The sequence below is a fragment of the Pseudopipra pipra genome, chromosome 17 (assembly GCF_036250125.1).
Source record: "Pseudopipra pipra isolate bDixPip1 chromosome 17, bDixPip1.hap1, whole genome shotgun sequence".
Lineage (NCBI taxonomy): Eukaryota > Metazoa > Chordata > Aves > Passeriformes > Pipridae > Pseudopipra > Pseudopipra pipra.
Genome location: NC_087565.1, coordinates 1,335,482 through 1,356,722, shown reverse-complemented (window position 1 = coordinate 1,356,722; position 21,241 = coordinate 1,335,482). Strand labels below are relative to the sequence as shown.

Here is a 21,241-nt window from a genome sequence, read left to right as displayed (position 1 = left end):
CCATTAATGCTTTGTGGTGAGCTGCTGGTAGTGCTAACCTTGGAGCTGGTCCTGTCGAGACATGATTATCTGTCTGCTGGACCTTTTCCTTTGGGGGAATGCCAGGAATGTTTTGCAACATGGATAAAATGTGAGGATTGAAGCTATGGAGGTGGGTCCCTGGGATGCTGGGACTGTGAACTCTGCTAAGGTAGTGTAACACAGAGTAAATCTGTAATGAAGCCTCTATGCCAGAAGAGATTATTACTTTTTTGGAAGATGTTAATGGTGTGATTGCATAACGTTTATTTTGTGCTCAATCAAATGGATGAGGGCAGAGGAAAAGGAGTGAATTAGTGTTAGTGATGTTCAAACAGAAGCACGCAAAGCTCCAAGGGCTGATCAGTGGTTTTGTTTGGATGTGTGTCGTGGTGGTTGTTTTTTATTCCTCGCATTCTCCTGAAATACAGCACACAGGCTTGTCTCTAAGGGGGGCACATTGCCAATAGTCTAAAGGTTATATTATCCCAGTGACCTATTTTTATACTGTAATCGCGTTCTGTTTCAGCCAGCCCTTTCTAACCTTCCATCTTGCTCAGTTTTGTGCTTGTCTGGGAAAAAAAAAAGGCAGAGATAACTGCCATTAGTCCCCGAGTGCTGAGGCAGCCTCTGCCCAGGTACCAACACACAGGTGAGGTGCTGCTGTTAGAGGAGCACGAGAGCAATCCGAAATGGGAACTTGAAAATGGGTGACAACCTGAGACGGGAGCTGAGGAGCATTGTGGGGCAGGGAAGAGAGGGCTTCTCTTAAAGGCAGATTTTAAATGGAGAAGTCCAGCAGTTTGGAGAAGGGTGAAATTTTAATGAATAGCTCTGTTTAACTGGCCTAAATGGAAAAGACGCTTTTCTGCTCTAGGCCTGCCAAGGAATGGAGAATGAATTCGATTGTTCGGTCAACCGGCTTCCACTGCATTTAGACTGTACCCGCGGTTTCGAAGCCAGGCTTAAGCTACAAAGCACCCTGACCAGTTGGTATAAAGAGAAATTGTTCCTTAGTACAAATGTTGACTGTGGTGCTGCTTGAAGCTCAAAACTGCTGAAATTTGTGCGTGTGTTTGTACATTTGTGCAGCGCAAAATAATGAGATGTGACGAGGCTTTTCTTGGCTGTGTGGCCCCTTCGGGGTTGTGGTTATTGTATTGCTGGTGGCTCTCCTGGTTCGTGTTGAGATCACCTGGGCTTTGAGTGCCTGCAGGGGTAGTGTGGTACTAGTCTGTTCTGGAGGGGGAAATCTCATTGATGGGAACTTTCAGTCCTGTGTGGGGTTAAACACCAAAAGAATTAAGTGTGTCATGAATTCGGTCTGGATTATGAACCAGGCTCTGGGTGACAGATGCTACCTCCAGGTGCCAGCCCTGGGTGAGGGCTGGAGATGTGTGCTGGGAGCTGGGGTGATGCTCTGCTGCTGGCATTTTTAGGCTGCTGGAGATGTTCCCATCCTGTGACTTCCTCCCAGCTGCAGGCTTTGCAGAGATATTCAGGGAGGATGCTGGACTCCAACTAGCAGGGATGCACAGCCACAGACTGGGAACAGAGGAGCTCAGCCCTGCCAAATCTTGCCTTTTGTTCTCTGTCAGAGAGCTGTGCTGGCCCGGCTAAAAGAGAGGTCCCGTCCACACCTTGGAAGTTTCTGTGGAGAGGTGCTCTGTTCCCTCTGTCTGTACTGAATCATGGGGATGGGGCCTGGAGAGGTCTGTGAATTACCAGAGCATGTCTATCCACACAGTGTGTCCCTGCAATGGATTGGCAATAGCCCCCACCGGGCGTGTTTTGGCAATAAGTTAATCAAACTGGTGAAGCTCCTACATGACTTCTCATGAACAGACTCCAAATGGAGGATGAATGTTAATGCCCAGCCAAAGAGGAAGAGTCCCAGGCCTGCCATGGCTGGCAATAGGGTGGCCATGGAGCTGTTTTTCCTTCCCTCCCCAGCACCCTGGTAAATGCAGCCAGTGCTGCCCAGGGCAAACTGAGTGTCTGCCAGGCTGGGGACCTGCTGTGACACACAGTGGGATGCTTGGTGCTGGGAAGGGGAAGGCAGCTCAGCCCTCTGATCTGGGTGCTGCAGAGAGCATCCAGTTGCTGGTGTTGGCCACAGGGATAATTTATTTAATGGCCTTGCTAATTACAGTGGGAGTTGGGAAGTCATCTGTGGAATTCCCAAAGACAACCCTGCATCTTCTGGGCCTGGCTGGAAGTAGAGCCTGAAGGGGAGAGACAAAAACTCAGAAACATCAACTTTTTTTTTCCTCCTTTGATTTTTTTCATCTCCCCCCCCCATATGATGCTATCAGCTGGGGCCTGCAGAGTTTCAGCTTGAAAACAAACCGCTTTTATTTAAAGTGCCAATATTGTGCTTGGCTCCATATGAGACAGAAACATCAACTTTGTCTCTGACCTGGGGAGCGTGTCTGCTTGCCTAGCAGGCACTGAAAGTGTTGAGAAAACTGTTATTTTACTTCTATTTTGGTGTTGATTTTTTTAAAAATATGATTTTTTATTAATTTCATTTTATTTTAATGGAGCATTCACTCTTCAGCAGAGCACCAGAGCCTGCAGAGCACGGAGCCATCTCCTGTGTCTGCGTGGAGCCTTGTCCCTGCTGTCAGCCTGGGCACACAGGAGCTGCCTGGGCTGGGGGCAGAGGAGGGCAGCTGTCCTGGCATCCCTGTGGCCCGGTGATGGGACTGGATCTGCTGTGTCCTGGCTGGTGATGCTGCCTGGTGGGTTTTCTGGTTGTTGTTTCTAGGCGAGGTTTGCAAAAGGTCACAAAAATTAATCTTCTAACTGGGGACCTTGGCACTGCGAGGAAGGAATGTTTTGCATTAACAACCTAACTCGTTAATTCAGTGAAACATTTAAAACCAAACCAGTTATATCCAGCCAAGCTGGAAAAAGCTGAAAGTTCATACTCAGCAGTGCAGATTTCGAAACCTCCCTTTGTTAATCTCTGCAGAAGTAAATTTTCTGCAATTGCAAAGCTCACTGTGACCAGTCTGGGCATTGTTTCCCTCAGTGGAGGCAAAGCTGCTCTGCAGAGGGTTGGTGGTGTGTACCTGGAGCTGCCCATGAGGACGGGAGGGCTCCTGTGTTGGGAGGAAAGAGGGTTTTTTTGGGGAGCGTTACAGGAGGGGGTTGATCATACCAGTGCTGTAGGTTTAGGACTGTCTCTGGCAGAAGTGCTGTGTTGTTCTCATGGATTGGGATGATGGATTTCACAGCTTCCATCTTCCTCCTCTGGTGTGATTTTCTGCATTGCATGTGGCCAAAATAGCCTTTGGTCCACCTTTCCTTCCAGCATTAGTTTCTTGGTGAGCATCACAGAGAATTGGTTTGACTCTGCTTTAATCAGCCTTCCCTCAAATTTCCAACGGCAGTGACAGGTTTAGGTGCTCTGCTCATTTGCTCTGCTTACTCTGCTACCTCACCATGAAATTAGCAGCTATAAATGAAATAAGAACCATGAATTTAAGTACAGTCCCTCTGTCTTCCTGGCTGCCAGGTAGCTAATGGCTCATTGCTCCAGTTAATCATAAAATAATACATAGGAAATGGAGTTCTTCACTCATGGCTGTGCAGATGGGTCTGAGGCATCTGCATTGGTGGTTTATGTACTGAGATCAGTTGTAAAGATGTTTTTCAACTGATTAATTTTACTCCCATTAATTTACCCTATCCATTAAAACAGTCTCACTTATTTTAATGGTGAAGAAATAGGTGAATTATCAATTCTGTTACGTATTAGCGGTGTATTAAAGTATTAAGTGCATTCCAGAAGGTGAGCAGTGAATAAAACACACTCCCAACATGTGGTTATGCAACTGTTCCATGGAAATGAAATGGACGAACAGTACACTTGATTAATTTTTTTTTTCTCCAGTAAATTGCCACTGTGATTCACTTCCAGCTAAATTTGCAATCTGTGTTCTCAGGTGGCATTAATATTGGAGCCCCGCAGGAGAGCTGCGGTGGCTGGGGCTGCTTTGATTGCATTTTTAAGGAAAGTTGTTGGAGGGAGCACAGGGCTTGATGCAAATGTGCTGGTAAATGAAATGCAGAGCTTTTAGGTTCTCTGTAGGTGGGTCAGACCGTTCACATTTACTCAAAATAATAGCAGTGGAGTGCTCGGGAGAGGCACTTTGTTAACGGGGCACAATGGGGGTCTTTGTGTATCACTGGTGTCCTGTATCAAATTTACTCTGCTGACAGATAAAAATCATCTTTTTTGATATCTGGTGACTCCATAAACACTGGGTAAGATTGGTCTGGGACTTGAGCTGTCTCAGTAATGGAGACTCTGGAACTGAATCTCTATCTGGAGTTTGCTTGAAAGGAAAAAGCTTGCAGAGGGCCCAGCAGCCTCTCCCTGTGTCAAAGCTGCAGGATAAAATGAAATAAGAATTCTCTTTTACCATGGCTTCCCTTACATGGAACTTCTCTCAGCTGTATTTTGTAGCTTTCAGGCTGGTCTTATTGTTTTTTCCTTAATTGACTCGGCTTGAAAAGGTCACTGCACCCTGCTAGACTGTGTAATATTTAACTTAGCATCAAAAATGAGGATCTCAGGATTGGTGTCAAATGGATGCTGTTCCCCTCTGAATAGCACAGCCCATTCATAGTCATCCAAGTATTCCACTTGCTAATGCTAATGGATAACTTTCTGGCCCTCTGCAGAGGGAAGGACTAACCACAGGAAGGTGGGATGAGAGCAGCATAAAGCAGGTATTGAGACGTGCAGTCCTCGCTGTCTAAATCCAGCTCACAGCTTTAATACCTGTTTTATTTATAGACATTTTTTAAAAAGTTGTAATTTCTAGCCCTTCACAAAGCTTTAGCATAGCAAGCAGTCTTTTCTGATGCCAAGTTCAGTGATGACTAACACTATTTACAGGACTGTTTTGTAATCTCAGATCAGCCCACATTGACGGGAAGTTGCGTTTTCCCATCAGTCTTTCAAACGGTGCTGGAGAGTTGCTGAGGCCAGAGCTGGCCATCCAGGCTCTCCCATTTGGAGAAGATGATGCCAGCTTTCAGAACAATTTTTTTAAAAAAAATCCAGTAAAGTTGGGGAGGTCAAATTGTACTTCCTCTGTTTGATTTTTTTTTTCATAAGGACCTTTCATTCCTCTGTTCTAAAAACTACTGACAAAACTAAGCACAGGAGGTATTGCATAAGCACCACCAAGTCATTTGCCCGATCTGCATTTCTCAGTGCATGAGATCAGCTCCAAATATCTGATCTGAGAAAGCTACTGGTACACAACTGGTGTAACTGATAGGAGTTACCTCTGTGAGTCATCTCCTAGGATGGTAAGTAATTTTTTTTTTTTGAGTTCAAGTTTTTATGAGTGTTTTTTTAAAGCTCTGTTACTGTAAATCCCAGAAAAACCTGGCACGGAGTCTTTGTAGTATGAATCAGTGTGTCCATGTGCTTCCAAGTGACCTTGCAGTCTGGAAAAATACTGTTTTATCCCTCTGTTTAAGAGAAAAAAAAAAAGCAGAGTTGCTGTAGAAAAGGTTGACAGAGGGGTGTCACCAGGCAAGTGATTCCTGGTGCCAGCTACAGCAGCTTTACTACCCTTGGGTCATGATCTCAGGCACAGAGCATTCACTGTGCACACGTGGAGGCTACATCAGGCCAGGAGTAAGGTCATGGCTAATGCCCCGGCCAGCCCTGGCCTTCCACAGGCTGGAGCAGTTTGGGATCTGCTTTAGTTAGTTTCAGGGAAAAAAGAACACCAAACAAAAACAAAAGAGAAAATATTATTCCTTTTCTGTTTGTTTGTTTGTTTGTTTGGGTTTTTGTTTGTTTTTTAAATGTATTAAATCTCTGGTCACCCCAAGCACAGCAAGATGGGCTTGCCTTAACAAGGAATTACACTTTCTTAGGGAATATCCCCAGTGCATTGAGTGGTGTGAGTGCCAAAAGCTGCAGAGGTGGTGGGAGGGGAAGGCTGGGAGCCAGGAACATTGTGATGCTGCCCTTGAGTTTTGGAGTCTCTACCTTCTCTTGCAGCTCCAGATGAACACTCACAGATGCTGTTGAAACAGTAATGAAGTGTGCACAGGGTGGGCAGGGAATGTCCCAAATGCTTTGCAGGCTTGCTGAGCAGGGAGAGCTAAAAGATGTGTTCCAGTGTGCAGCCCCCTCGCTCCCTGCAGCAGAGCTCCGGTGTCTGCAGGCAGAGGCTCTTGGCACGGGCACAGTGCTTTGAGCTGGCGAGAAACTTCCCGACGGGATGGGTGGAAAATGCTGATTTTGAAGAAATTGAAGTGTTCTGTGGGGAATGTGTGGATTTTTCATTAGGTTCTTCTGATGGAAAGCGGGCGGCTTTTCCAGGTGCCCTTGCCTGGTATCACCTCCTGTGTGGAGCTGAGCTGGGACCCCGGGCACACAGGGAGCCCGGGCACTGCTCTCCCTGCCAAAACACCAAAGATGGGTCATGGCAGGGCAGGGTGAGTGGAAAATTCAGTGGTTTTCCTCCTCAAATGAGAATTTGATGCAGGCTGTAAAAGAGGCATGTTTATTTTTAAACAGGTAATTCACAGGCTGTAGGTGTGAAAATACAGTAAATCCAAGGTCAAGTTAAATTTTTCAATCAAAAGTGGCTGAAAAATGATTTATTGAGGGAAACAGTTAAATACCAGGACAGTTGTGCTTCGTCAAATGCCAGAGGAACTAACCCCTTCTTCTCCTTGTCCTCAGGTTCGGTGGCAAATATGAACATTTGTCAACATTTGACAACAGCTCCTTCTGACATCATGAATCTGCTGGAATCCGGACCGCAGAGCACTTGCAATAGCGCTTTTTAAATTTGAATTTAATTTAAATGAAAAAAAAGTAATCATCTGGATCAATCATCGTGATGGCTAGCAAAAGGAAATCCACAACTCCCTGCATGATACCAGTGAAAACACTGGTGCTTCAGGAGACCGAGCAGGACGCTGTGGAAGATGATCATGAAGGAACACAACAAGAGGCTCCCGTGGAAGGGCCGTCGGCGAGCGATGCTGGTGCCAGTAACAGCAGCAGTGGAGCTTTGTCCAACGGGCACCGCGGTGCTGCCGACAGCGACACTTACATCTGCAAGTCTTGCGACTTTGGATCCCAGGACGTTCATCAGTTCTTCGGGCACTTGGACTCCGAGCACTCGGACTTCGGCAAAGACCCCGCATTCGCGTGTGTGCCGTGCGGCTTCCTGGCCAACAGCCACGAGGGGCTCTCGCACCACAACGCGGAGTCGCACGGTGGCGAGACGGGCTTTGTCTGGAGGGTGGCTAAGCAGGACGGCCGTACCACCGTGGAGCAGAGTCTCTGTGAGGCCACCAGCAGCCATGACCTCCCAGGAGAGGTTCCTGAAGAAGGGGCAGATGGCCAGTCTGAAATCATCATTACCAAAACCCCCATCATGAAGATAATGAAAGGTAAACCCGAGGCCAAAAAAATCCACACGCTGAAGGAGAGTGTGTCAAGTCAGTTGGGCGGTGAGTCAGAGGTGAAGGATGGGGAGCATTCGTTCCCAAACGGGTCCGTGCCAGTCAGTCAGCCCACTGCAAGTTCAACAAAGTCATCCCACATAGTGAATGGCTCCATCATAGGAAACGTGCCTGTTCTGCAGGCAGGGGTTGCACAACTTGTGTCGCTGCAGCAGCAACCCCCGTTGCATCAGCAGCTGCCTACATCCAAGTCCCTTCCCAAGGTGATGATTCCCCTGAGCAGCATTCCAACGTACAATGCCGCCATGGACTCCAACAGCTTCCTGAAAAACTCTTTCCACAAGTTTCCCTATCCCACCAAAGCTGAGCTCTGCTACTTGACTGTGGTGACCAAGTACCCAGAAGAGCAGCTGAAGATCTGGTTCACTGCACAGAGGCTGAAGCAGGGCATCAGCTGGTCACCGGAGGAGATCGAAGATGCCAGGAAGAAGATGTTCAACACTGTTATTCAGTCCGTGCCACAACCCACCATTACAGTTTTGAACACCCCACTGGTTGCAAATCCTGGGAGTGTCCCCCATCTTATCCAGGCAACTTTACCAGGCCACGTGGTGGGGCAGCCAGAGGGGACGGGGGGGCTGCTGGTCACGCAGCCCATCATGGCAAATGGGTTGAAGGGCACCAGCTCCTCCTTCACCTTGGCAGTGACTTCTGTCCCCAAGCCACAGCCGGCGGCGCAGCACAGCACCGTGAGCTCCAGCAGCGCCTCGGGGGTGAAGGTGGTCAACAGCGCCCAGTCGCTGCTCACCGCCTGCCCTGCCATCTCCTCGCAGACCTTCCTGGATCCCAATGTCTACAAAAACAAGAAGTCCCACGAGCAGCTCTCAGCCCTTAAAGGCAGCTTCTGCAGAAACCAGTTCCCTGGTCAGGCTGAAGTGGAGCGGCTGACAAAGATCACGGGCTTGTCCACCAAGGAGATCCGAAAATGGTTCAGTGATAGGAGGTACCACTACAGGAACGTGAGAGGCGGCCGGGCCGTCTTCCCTGGAGACAGTGCTCTTGATTCCCTGCCCGAAATCACCTTCGATGTCCCGCCCAGAGGAGCTGAGCTGAGCCCCGCGGCGGCGGCGGCCACGCCGGCCCCTCAGCACCCACCGCGACGGCAGTCGTGGCACCAGGCGCCCGACTTCACCCCAACCAAATACAAGGAGCGGGCACCGGAGCAGCTGAAGGCCCTAGAGAGCAGTTTTGCCCAAAATCCTCTTCCTGCAGAGGAAGAGGTGAACCGCCTGAGGGGGGAAACGAAGATGACACGGAGGGAAATCGACAGCTGGTTCTCAGAGAGGAGGAAGAAGAAGGTGGCGGAGGAAAACAAGAAAGTGGAAGAGGCGACTCAGCAGGAAGAGGAGGAGGCAGAGAATGGCGGCGGAGAAGGGGAGGACTCCTCGGATGAGCAGAGAGCTGCAAGTGAAAACGGCTCAGTCGACGCCTCCGGCAACAACATGAACTCAGCAGAGCGGAAGGTGAGTCCCATCAAAATCAACCTGAAGAACCTGCGAGTGACCGAGTCCAACGGCAAAAACGAGGTACCGGGGACCGGCGCAAACGAGAAGGGGGAAGGCAGCTCCAGCCGGCCGCCCACCCCTCCCAAAACCAAACTGAACTTCAAAAAAACGGCCCAGCAGCGGCATCTGCTGAAGCAAATGTTCGTGCAGACCCAGCGTCCCACGAACCAGGAGTATGACGCCATCGTGTCCCAGACGGGCCTGCCGCGGGCCGAGGTCATTCGCTGGTTCGGGGACAGCCGGTACGGCTACAAGAACGGGCAGCTCAAGTGGTATGAGAACTACCGGCAGGGGGTCTTCCCCCCGGGGCTGGTGGAGGTCAGCCCTGCCAGCAGGGAGGTGCTGGAGGACTACTACGAGAAGCACAAGGGGCTGCGGGAGGAGGACGTGCCCAGCCTGTGCGAGCGCTCCCGCCTCGGCGCCCAGCAGCTCAAGGTGTGGTTTGCCATGAAGGCAGAGGAGGAAGGCAGGGGCTCTGGCTCGGAGGAGGCCTGTGCCGGCAGGGCCGCGGGGAGCCGCAAAGGGCCGAGCGAAGCCGGCGCGGAGGCGTCGGAGAGCAGCGAGGCGTGGGAGCCGGTCGGCCCGGAGGGCAGCGCAGGGACCCCCGACGCCCCCGGCCCGCCGCCCGCCACGCGGCTGGGTAAGGCCCCTGCCTCGGCAGGGCTGGCTCCGTGGGGGAATGGGGTGGCCGTGGGGCACTGGGCCTCTCCCACTTGGGAAACAGGCTTCAGGGAAGGGTTTAGTGTTTGAGATTTAACTGAGGAAGCGGTGAGGAACTCTCCTGTGAAAGAAGGGGGGAAAGGAAGGAGGATGAGGAGGGTCAGGCGGGGTGACATAAGTGCCACTGCCTGCCTGCCCCTTTCTGCCTTGGTCACTGGGTGCTGACGCCGCTCAGAAACCAAATCTTGGCTTTATCTCAAGCCTAAGTAAAACAGCAGGAGTGTCTGGTCCTTTTACCTGCCCTGTGGGAAAGTGACCCGTGGATTTATGAAGGGGATAGGTGTTTGGGAAGGAAGGGGCCTGGCTACTTGTCCCATGCCACTAGCTCCTTCCATACCCCCACCTGGGCTTGGGCAGCAGACAGAACCCCTACTTGCCCTTCCCTCTCCTGCTGCCAACTCCTCAGGTGTGAGCATCCTTGTTGGCACGGAGCAAGGCTCGGGTAGTGAAGGTGGAGGATGCAAGAGGGGAGAGGACATGGAGGGCTGGTGCTCCCAGCTGCTGGCCCTACCCCTTCTCCAGGACTCACTTTTGGAAGGCGTGTGTGTGGAGAAGAGGTGCTTTCCAAGCCCTCTGTGGGCTCTTCCATAGTGCAGCTGGGGGGCATTTCCTCCCTGGCAAAGTTCTCACCAGATGGGGATGGCCAAGTGCTGACCCCATCCCACCATGGTCCACACATGCAGCCCCTTGCTGGTCAGCTGGGATCTTGTCTAGCCTCACTGCCTTGCTTTGAGGCTCTGCCATGGCTGCAGGCCTTAGAAAAAATTTGTAAAAATCAGGTGAAATTCATGGCTTCCCTTCTCCGTCTAATTTGGAGGAGGTGGATTGTGGGTTTCGGAGGGCCCTGCCCTTCCTGCAGCTGCTGGGTCTGGCTGTGCATCACCACCCCATGTGCTTTGCTAGGGAGCTGTGGGTTTGGGGATGGGTGGTGGGCCAGCTTTTGTACCTGTGCTGGGGAGGTGCCCCTGCAAGCACCCTCTGGGCATGGCTTTATGCCACCCAGAGTGAGGTGGTCCTGTCATCCCTCATGGCACAGAGGCAGGAGGTACTCGGCAAGGGTGTGCACAGCTTTGGGCTGCTGCAGGCTGCATCACTCCTTAGCCCTGCCAGCTCCACTTCCACAGGATTTTGTGTTTCCTGGCCCCTCTGAGTGGGGCTGTCCTTTTCTGCAGGTGACTCTGTCAAGGCTCCCAATTTTGCCCATCCTGAGGCACTTCTGCCCCCCTTCCTCCCCACCCAGCATCCCACCTGGGTCGCAGGCCCTCGCAGCGGGCTGGAGCATCTGACACCTCTGTTCTTTTTCAGAAACAGAGTGAACTGAAACCACCAGCCCTGGAGGATCCGCTCTTACCCTCGAGAAGAAATTTGTGATCTTTAAGCAACCCACGGGCCGGCCTGATCCAAACCTGGGGAGCAGGACGTGGTGACGAAGCACTGCCATAAATGAGACCTTTGGGCACAGCACACGAGACAGCACGTGCACAGACTGGGCCCTCGGTGCCGAGCTCTCATGGCCCAGCCGGGGCCTCGGCCGAGGGCTGCCCGAGGCACCCGGGAAATAGGATGCTCCTGTTTGCTTTCCAGTGACAGACTTTCAGATTTCATATTCATATACCGATGCCTACAGCTGCCTATACAAGCATAACGAATCTCAGACATTGTGTATACAAGGTCGTTGCTTAGATATGGACTATCATGGCATAGTACTTGTTTCTTGTTTCTTTTTTTTTTTTTCATCTGTCCGTTAAGGTGTTTGTTCTCTAAAGGTTGGCATGGCTGCATATATCCTTTCTGCCCCTTCTGGTCCTGGCAGTGAAGGGCTTTGTGGGCAAACAAATGCGTGTGTTAGGAGAGGGATCTGAGAAGAAAACTGCCAGTCTTGAATTTAAGTTGAGCAAGATTCTTAATCCCTACAGATGAGGTTAGAGTCAGCCTTGTTCTGATAAATAGCAGGTTCCCAGACCCAGGCAGCCCAGGAGTTTGGTGTCATTTTGTCCCTTGCTGGCTAGAACGCTTTCCCCTGTGTTCCTGGAGACTGACTGTAGCAGGCTATTAAATCTCCAAGTCTCTCTTTAATCACTGAGAACTAGCACATAGTAATTTTTGCATCCTGACCTGGAATCCTTTTCATTGTTCAGAGAGAACAGGCTGTTCTTCAGAGAACAAACACAGGGAATCGCAGCGTGGCTGTGAGTGGTTCAAGTCATTTTTGTCTCCAAGGGATGGCGAGGCAGCAGCTCTGCTGCAGTCAGGAAGTTTCCTTCTTGCAGCCCTACATGGCAGATCCTCCTGGAGCACTGCTGGTGACTTCAAGTGTTTGTTCCAGTCTTTTTTTTTTTTTTCTTTTTTTTTTTTCCTTTTTCCAGGCCATGTGCAATGTTTCTGGCAAAATAGCAAAATGAATTTCCTGGTTAACCTGCCTGCTGCCTGGTACCTGGACATTTTTAATGTGTGTTGTCCTGGGTGGTTGCTGTGTGATGCAACTGCTTGAAGGTTTTTTTTTTTAAATATCCTTTGCTAATAGAAAACAAGGTCTAGAAGGGAAACTCTTGAGCTGGATAGTCCAGCCAAATGCTGTGTCAGACCATTCTGTCACAAACTAATCAAATCCCAACTCCAAATTGGTTCCATGTCTTGCCTTCACTTTTGCTCTTGGAAGGCTCTTCCAGAACTTCACTGCCTTTGAGTGGTTAGAAACTTTATTTAAATTTCTAGTTTGAATTAATTCGTGGCTGGTTCATTGCTGGTTTGTTTTGGAGCCAACATTGTCCTTTAACTTAAATAGTTTCGGTGTTTATCCGCTGATGTATTTATGGAGAGTAGTCATAGCTCCTTATTTTTGCCAAGCCAACTCAGCCAAGCTTTTTCAGTAGAAGTTTTTTATTTAGTGAGAGCTTTTTAATGTGGGAGACTTTATTGTTAGTGGTAAATGATATTTATTAGGAGGGTGGGTAGCAAACCCTGAAGGATCGGATCCAGAGATTTACAAAAAATCTGGTTTAAAAACAAAAAAGCTCTTTCAGAACCTCTTCCAAAGATGGTGTCTGATTTCTACCTTTAATTGCCCTTGCTTTTGCAATTCTTTCTTTGTCCCCTCTTTGAGGCTGCCTTGCTCAGCTGCTGGAAGGGGCTGTATCTGCTCAGTGCTTCGGCAGAGGGGCTTCCCCTCGCCTGGTGGGACATGCTGGGTGCCTGTGCCTGAGTTCGTGGGGCTCCCTGGCACACAGGGATGATCCCTGTGCCCAAGTGTGACCATCTGCTTCAGATGGAGGTGACCTGCACCCCAGAGAGCCGGGGTGATGTTTTGGATGCACCCACTCACACTGTGCCCATCCCGTAGCGGTGAGATGGACCATCCCCGACCCAGAGCACCCTGCTGTGGCACCAGGCTCCCTAAATGTCTCTTTAGAAGCACTACTGATGGTCATGGCATGGTTGGAGGTGTGACCAGCAGCCATCCCACCTTGGCTTTGTGTTGGCTCATCCCCACTGCTCCCCTTGGGGGTGGCTGCACTGCCAGAGCCCCAGGGGTTCGCCTTCATGGGTGCAATGCTGCACACCCTAAAATATCACAGGCGATGGGAGAATCTGGGTGGGGCTAGAGCTGGAAAGCAGATCTGTGAGTCGTGTGGCCTTAGGGGGTGTATGGGCAGTGCCACCTTCAGAGAACAAATACAGGTAGGTCAATTTACTCTGTAGTGTCTATGTACATGCAGGTTTATTTAAGTACACATATATACAGTTCAGATATGCCATTGATTCTTTATTGCATTAAGATGTACATTAAAAATGTACACTTTTACTAACTACTTGCTATATAAATATGTTGGAAGTGTAGTTTGCCCATTCAAGGTGATTTTCTGTGGGATTTTTGGTGTACACTTAAAGGCCTATGGCTAATTGGAAGAGTGATTCCCCACTCCATCTACAGAAATGCTTAAGGACTATGGTATGAACTGGTCCCTTCAAACCACGTTTCCATGCACTAGCTGAAATATTTTGCACTTGGATTATATTCAGCCAGTTTTCCAGAAAAATTGAAAAGAAATCTTGTGAGCTAGAGGGAGAATTTCCCGGTGTACACAGAAAAAACAGCCTTGAGGGTTGGAAGCTGCTGAGGTTTTTGAGCTTTGTCTCCATGCATTCATACAAGCACAGCAGGAGTTTTCTTTCTTTTGGGTCAAAGGAATTTTAAAAAGTGGTTCCATGCAGACTCCCCTCGGACGTGGCGACGGGGCTGGCAAACGCCACTGCGTGGGGAGGGTGAGATTTAGAGACAAAAAAAAGTCAAAAAGTGATCGAGTTCCCTTTCTACTCCTACATTCCTTGTTATCTGCATTTTTTAGTTGACTTGAAATCTCCATAAAAGTATAAGCTGAAGATTTCTGAGGGTTTAGCTCTGTGGTCCCCTGTTTCTCTGTTGAGAAGGAGAAGCAGGTGCCATCTCCAGACAGACTCGGGTTTTGGTGCAGGACATTGGAAATGTGTTTGCATCCAAAACTGAAAGGAAAAATTGAGAGGTGGCTTGACAGTCCCAGCAGCAGCTCTTGTGGTGTTAAGAGGAAGTGTCACCACAATTCTACACAGTGTGTGAATATTTATCATCATCTAATCAAAGATGACTATCTTGACTTGAAAGGAGGGGTGTAAGACCGAGGTGATGTAGCCAGCATCAGTAAGGAAGGGAAATTATATTCTCCACCTCCATCGGCTCTGTCTGAGCTTGGGCTTGGCAGGCACAGCAGTAACCATCATTTTTAATCCATGTGAATCTTGTTACTTATGTCTCTGAGACTGCTTAGATTAAGGGCACAATCCAATTGCTTAATAACCCGAAACCCTGATTTGTGCCAGCCTTAGACATGGCTCCGTGTTTCATTTGGGTACCTTATTTTTCAGGTCCATAATTAGCATCCTGGAAATCATTCTTTTTTTTTTTCTTTTTTTTTTTTAAAGCAGGACACTAAACCAACCATAATCTACAGGTTCCTATTTCCACTTGCCTGAGAGGTGAGCGCTGATGGACACCAGGCCTGCATCTGGTGGGAGGATGGGCACAGCTGATTGGAGGTATTTTGTGTGGCTTCATGTCCCCTCCCTGCCAAGGATTTGTGTTGGTCACCATGAGAAGCAACCAGCAAAAGCAGCAGCTGCTACAGCTGAAACCCTTTACCTGGCTGGAGCTGCAAGATACCTGCTTGGTTAATTTTTGCTAAGTGTCCCTTGACTGTTCAGGAAAAGAAGGAAACTGTAGAAGGCAGGTTTTACATTTAGGGTTTCGTGTTTTTTGGTTTTTTGTTGTTTTGTTTTTGTTTTTGTTTTTTTTTTAAACTGAAAAGCAACAGTTTGATCACATGGAGGAGTGTTGTATTGTCTTCCCTGCAGCCCCTCTCTCTTAGGGATGTAACAGAGACAACCTGACTGGAAGCTGGATCACTGGGAATCAGAAGAGAGAGATGATTTTCAGCACTTAGGCACAAATTACAGTGTTGACAGTATTTCAAATATTTGTAAACTTCTGTCTCCAGTTACCCTAATAACTTTGGCTTTGTTCTTTTCAAATTGATCAGGGGCCTGATGTGATTCAGCTCACCTGCAACCACTGGTGTCAAGACCCAGCTGATCCCCAAAACAGCAGGGAAGATTAGGCAACACTTCACATGGAGAGGGATGAGGCACTTGCAGGCTCTCCCTTTTTTTTTTTTTTTTTTTTTAAATTGGGAGGTTTAGTTTCTGCTCTCTGTTTTACTGGCAGTGGTCCTGCCAGGAGTGCTGGATTGGCATCACAAACTTTAGGGCAGACCAAGGGAGCTCTGTTACCTAAGCAGTGAATTTTTATTTTTTTTTTTTTTAAATTTGGGGTTTTCTGGTTATTGCCCAAGTGCTCTGTTTGCTGACATTGGCCATATTTTGATGGCACAATTAAAGCCCCTTTTTACCTGCACTGATGGAGGGCAGTGTTAGGAGGACTCTTGCTTACTGGTGCTAGTGAGGGTTGGACTAGGAATCCATGGCATAGAAAACTTTTAGCTAAAATTGCACTTTCTCTCTGCCCCATCTGGCTCGTGGTGGTGTTATGGGTACGTGGCTGTGATTCCCCTTGCACATACTAACATTGCACTAAAAGAGAGACTTTGGGAACAGCGTGTTGATCACTTTGTTTCTCAGCAGACCACAAAGTCAGCCTAATGGGGTCTCTTTTTTTTTTTTTTTTTTTTTTTTTTTTTTTTTTTTATTATTGTTATTTAGAAATCACGCTGGTGCTGAATGACCTGGAATTTTTGCTTGGATTTATCCAAAGGAAAATGTAATTGTAGCTGCAAGGGGACCTTTCATAAGGGTGTCCTTGCAGTGAGGGAGCAGAGCGAGGGCTCTGCTGTGTAAACCGTCTTTGTACTGGGGAGGTGTGGGGGGTTCCAGTGGGGTTGTTACTGTGTTTTTTTTCAAGACCACAATTTTAAATGGCCACTTTGGCAATCGTGTGAAACAGGAAATAGTTTTTACTTTTGGTAAAGGTTTTAAAGAGGGAAAAAAAAAAAGTGAAGCTGCCTGTGATTGTGGGCTGTAGCTATTATTAGGGCTAGGGTAGCTTGTACCTGCTATGGACTTTACCTGCTCTTATTCTGAGGGCAAGAACTCCCTGTAGCAACGCCACTTCTGAGAAGTGAATGGCAAGTTTCCCTTCCTTTTGTATATGTGGATGTGAGGGTGGGCGAGGGGAAGAGCTTGCTTGTACAGTTTGTTGAAATGAAACCAGACATTTTTGGTTGTTCCTAAATAAAGAGCGTAAAAGACAAGCGTGAGTTGACTGGTGCTTGCACTGGGGTCTGGGGAGGCCCGTGGTGATGCTCTTAAGCCCAGGGCATCACAGCAGGAGCTGCCCCACGTGGAGAAGGCTGGGAATGCTTGATCACAACCTTCCCATTTGTTTTAAGAGCACGATGGGGTGGTAAGGCCATGAGTGAGTGACCCAGCAACAAGCTGAGCTCAGACACCTCTGTCCTGGGAGCTCTTCTTCATCCTGGGGTGCTTGTCCCCAGGCTGGCTCAGAACTGCATGGCCAGTGGTAGCACATGACCTCGTTTTACCCTTTTGAATGAAAACATTAAACCTGATGCTGCTGCTTATTATTTTTCCCCTCAGCAGCTGCAAACTCCCTAAATCCAGGAGGAAGGAGAGAACAGTGCAAGCTCCCCTCAGGAATGGCTGCACCCCTGTGCAGGGCACAGCCCACCAGACACCTGAGCCAGCACACACATAATACTGACACTTTTATTGTCGTTTAAAGCTAGAGCGGCCCCGTAAACACAGAGTTTCACTACTGGACCCTTAGGCAGTGGCTATACAGGTAGTAGATCCGATGCCAGGACACAGCTATTGCTGCCTTGGTCTCCAAAGTCCCCCCCTGCCCGGAGTGCTGGGAACAGTACAGCAAAGGATGGCTGCACAGAGCCTCTGGCAGCTGCACAGGATCTCTGGAATACAGGCAGAGCAGCGACACAGAGGGCTGGATGGGGGGTTTTTGGGTCTCTCCTTGTGATTATAGGCAGTTTGGTCTCTCACCTCAGCGGCTGGCAGCCTGTCTGCACCGACACGCTTCATTAAGGGCTTGGTGGTGAAGGTTGGAGGGTGGTTGGGGTTGGTTTTGGAGTGGGGGTTTTTTTCCAATATTATTTTTTTTTTTTTTTAGTTCTCCACTTGAACACACTTCAGCAGAGAAACTGGAAAAGCTGCCTGAAAGTAGGCCATAGCAGTGCCGTTTCCATAGAAACCAGTTCACAGCGTGCTGTGAGATTCACAAGCACTGGAGGTGCTTTCGCCCGCCGGGATGGGCTACAGCCGGTTGTCCCCGTTGACCCGGGTCCTCCGCAGTACCCTGCAGGGGGCACAGAGAGGGGACAGCTCAGCCTCACCCGGGGTCACCAAGGGCATTCTCGGGTGTCTAAGGTCACCCCACTGGGGGAAAGCAGGGGCTCAGCCCCATCTCCCATGCCTGAGGAAGGTGGCACCAGCTGCAGGGCGGCAGCTCCTTGTCCCACCCTACTCCCACAGACCCCAAAGCAGCGACTCCCCTAAGCACTGGCACAACTTCCATGCTGAAATTTAGGGTTTCTATGCAGCAGAGTCTGCTGGGAGGAGCTGAAGGAGCACTGCCATTACCTTCGCTCCCGGCTCTCGAAGTGGTCAGCGAGCTGCTCCTGGGACACCCGGAAATCCTCAAAAGGCTGCTGGTACCGCGACTCAAAGGACCCCTCTCTGCCTCTGCTTGACAGCAGCTGACTGGAGGCATCCCCTGCTCGTTCCCGTAGGGCTGAAGCATTGAAGAGGTTTATTTCACCATTCTCCTGCTTGGATCAGAAAGAAAAACACACAGCAGTCAAGGAGCTGGGATTTCAAAGTGTACATCCTGCAGTAAGGGCAGTCCTGGTGCAGCTGCCACGCAGCGTGTCCAGGGCTCACGGGGGCTTGGGGTTTGCAATATGAAACTGGTCTAACAACCACTGCTGGCTCCCACCAGCATCATTTAAAATGAAGAAATAAAAGAACCATCTGTCTCTGAAGCAGCCCTGCCCTCCACTTATGCCAACACAGACAGCCCCAGGCCAGCCAGCTCCATGATACGGAGCTGTAACTTCCCTGGAGAGCAGACAGGCACTGGGATGGAGCAAATCCGCCTCCTCCAGCTTTTGCTGAAGGGATTTCCAGGCAAGTCAAACGCAGTCCAGGCAGGACCCTGCCTGAAACACCCCGACTGCTGCAGGAGGCAAGCCCAGCACTTGCCCTTCCACCATGCATCACTATGGAGCAGCATTGGGAATTCAGGCCAGGCACAGCTGAGCCTTGTCCTGACCGAAGCAGGAGCGTGGGCAGGGCCAGGCAGGGCTCACTTACTGCCTCTGCTCCTCAGCCCTGTGGCACCGTCACCTTCCCGTGTGCGACCCCAGCCTCACCTTGCTAGGGAAAATGTCTATCTTGACCAGCAGGGAAGCCAGCTCCAAATTCTCACTGTAGTTGTTCTTCAGGGGAACAGCTCGGAAACCTAAAGCAGAGACAGCCCTGGTGTCACTGTGGCACATGTCAGTGACAGAGGGGGGTCCTTCTCCCACAAGACCCTTCTTTGCTTCTGCCAGGTTGGATGGGGCTCTGAGCAACCTGGTCCAGTGGAAAGTGTCCCTGCCCATGGCAGGAGGATTGGAACGAGATGGTGTTTTAGGGTCCCTTCCAACCGAAACCATTCTATGATTCCATGACTCTCCAACTCATCCCAGTCAGCCCCAAGGGCTGTTAGCAAATGGCTTCTGCCTTCCTTTACCTCACTGGGGCTGTGACCTGTCATGGGGACAGGATGGACTGAGCCAGCCTGGGGCATGACAACATCCTCTCGTGAAACTCAGCATCTTCCTGGCTAATGATGTGAACTGGTGAGGATCACCATGACCACCCTCCCCACTTCCCCAAGTGCTTTACCTGTCTTCAAGCCTTTCACCAGGAAGGTGGCCTGAGCCAGGAAGTTCTCATCGCTGAACATGTCCTCCTCGTACACCACAAAGCGGAGGAAGGCAAAGTCAGGGTTGCTGACCTGGAAGTGGAACTGCTTCGGGGTCCAGAGGGGGTTCAGGCCGTTGTCCGCTGCTCAGGAGACACGGCTGTCAGTGGGCAGCCCCCGCTGAGCCCCCTTCCCCCACAGCTGATGCTGAGCTTGGGGGCAGCACAAGGGCAGCTCCCAGCCCAGGGCCAGGCTTTCCTGCAGCACCCATGGCCCACAGCAGGATCAGGAGTGCTGGTGCATCCCTCTCCCTTCCCCTCACTAACCCACTCACCCACGATCTCGGTTTTCTGCTTGGCATTGTCATACTCGGCGCCGGACACCTCCACCTCCACGAAAGGACAAACGATTCCTCTTCCATTTTTGGGAAGGTGCCGAGCCCCCAGGACCTGGGCAGAGAGCAGGAGACACTTGGTAAGAGACAGGACCAAAGGGAAAAAAAATGTCTTTGCATACCAAGACACCTTTCCAAATAAGCCACCCTGGCTCTGCTAATTGGAGAGAGAAGCGACGCTGACAGCCAGCCCAGCACAGCCTCTCGGAGAGAAACAGCTCCCACCCCTGGAAGCTGCTATCACCAGTCTGACCTGTAAGCCATAAAAAAAACTGCCCCAGGTTCCTGCCTACTGCCTGCACAGCCAGGCCTGGGCCACAGCATCCCTCCCCCAGCCTGCCAAGCTGGAACTGGGCTCCAAGCCGAGCGCCATTCCCTGTCTGGAGTGCTACGCTGGACACCCTCTTCTTTGCTGAAACTTCTCGGCCCTCCTGCCTCGGTGTGAGGATGAAAAGGAGCTGCTCTCCATCACTGCTCTGCCTCCTAATCATAGCACAGTCTGTGCCCACTCCAATGACAACCTGCTTCCTCACAGGAGAAAGCCAGCGCAGCTCCCTCTTGCCGGTGGCCATATGTCGCTCCAGCGTGCTGTCGGCACGCTGTTGTTGCAGAGGAAGGACATGCTGCCAACGCTGGATCATGTGCTTTGAGTCATGCTGGGCTCGAGACGGCTTCTCCATCCGTGAAAGCTGGCTTTGGTGGGGACATGGGCAGTTTTGCTAGAGGACAAAAGGCTGAGCCCATCTCTTAAAGGCGACAGTGACTGGCTATGGTACAATGACTCTTGACACCTGCTGATTGCAGCTGCATTCTGAGATGCGGAAAGAGCTGGGAAAACAGGTGGTGAAGGGAAACAGTGCCAGGGATTTTAGGGAGACGGTGGATGTGGCATCAATGGTGCAGATAGGACATGATGGGGTTTCCTCATAGGGAAGACTGTGGCTTAGGTGGGACACTCTGAAACAGGTGGCTTCAGAGGAAACTTGTGAGCACCTAAAGGCAAGATCTCCACTGCATCCTCCCCAAGGTCTGCATGAGGTGAAGGGACTGGCAAAGAAGACTGCTGACCCACAGCTCAGTTCCAGGATCACCACGGATGCCTGTACAGGACACCACTGCTCCAAACATGAGAGCCACCTGCTTTGGCACAGCCCTCCAGGAGCTTTGCCTGGCAAGCTGTCCAATACCCCTGCGGAGCCCCTGTGGTGCAGCTCCCTGCTTCAGAACCACCATCCGGGAAGAAAAAGATTCACCCAATACCCCCAGCCCACCCTATGGCACCCCTCACCCACAGCCACCCCTCCTCTTATCATCACCAGCAGTGCAACACAGAAAACAGGGTGAAAAGATGCTCTGTCCTTGAGCATCTTCCCCTGAGGGGCCACAAGCCAAGGGGTCATGGACACCTCGAGCCCGGAGGGACTGAGTGACAAGGAGGGGACCAGGCACAGCTCCTGTGTTATCCCGCTGGAGCCGGCCAGGCTCTGGGCACAGGGATGCCACCTCAGCAGCTCATGGATGCCACCTGCTGGCACTGGGCCCTGCGCCGGAGGGGTCCCGGGGGAGCATCCAGGGATGCTCCGGATGGTCCTTTCCAGG

At 50.5% G+C, this 21,241-nt stretch overlaps 2 protein-coding genes across 9 annotated transcripts in view; one reads left to right on the top strand and one right to left on the bottom strand.

Moving 5' to 3' along the window:
* Positions 1 to 16,558, top strand: part of ZHX3 (zinc fingers and homeoboxes 3) — a 45,591-nt gene extending 29,033 nt beyond the window's left edge. For 2 of the 4 annotated variants that reach the window (XM_064673608.1, XM_064673609.1), the window contains 2 exons: positions 6,746 to 9,681; positions 11,067 to 16,558. In XM_064673608.1, coding sequence (XP_064529678.1) covers positions 6,906 to 9,681; positions 11,067 to 11,077 — 2,787 coding nt within the window. In that variant the 5' untranslated portion in view covers positions 6,746 to 6,905 and the 3' untranslated portion in view covers positions 11,078 to 16,558. Of the gene's footprint in view, positions 1 to 4,991; positions 5,350 to 6,745; positions 9,682 to 11,066 lie in introns of those variants that run through there. The other 2 variants (XR_010434815.1, XM_064673610.1) reach the window with 2 other exon arrangements.
* A 461-nt stretch (positions 16,559 to 17,019) lies between these two features.
* Positions 17,020 to 21,241, bottom strand: part of PLCG1 (phospholipase C gamma 1) — a 41,201-nt gene continuing 36,979 nt past the window's right edge. For 3 of the 5 annotated variants that reach the window (XM_064673603.1, XM_064673604.1, XM_064673607.1), the window contains exons 28-32: positions 19,583 to 19,697; positions 19,230 to 19,391; positions 18,713 to 18,801; positions 17,922 to 18,109; positions 17,020 to 17,637 (exon numbers count right to left, since the gene is read on the bottom strand). In XM_064673603.1, coding sequence (XP_064529673.1) covers positions 17,595 to 17,637; positions 17,922 to 18,109; positions 18,713 to 18,801; positions 19,230 to 19,391; positions 19,583 to 19,697 — 597 coding nt within the window. In that variant the 3' untranslated portion in view covers positions 17,020 to 17,594. The remainder of the gene's footprint in view (positions 17,638 to 17,921; positions 18,110 to 18,712; positions 18,802 to 19,229; positions 19,392 to 19,582; positions 19,698 to 21,241) is intronic. The other 2 variants (XM_064673605.1, XM_064673606.1) reach the window with 1 other exon arrangement.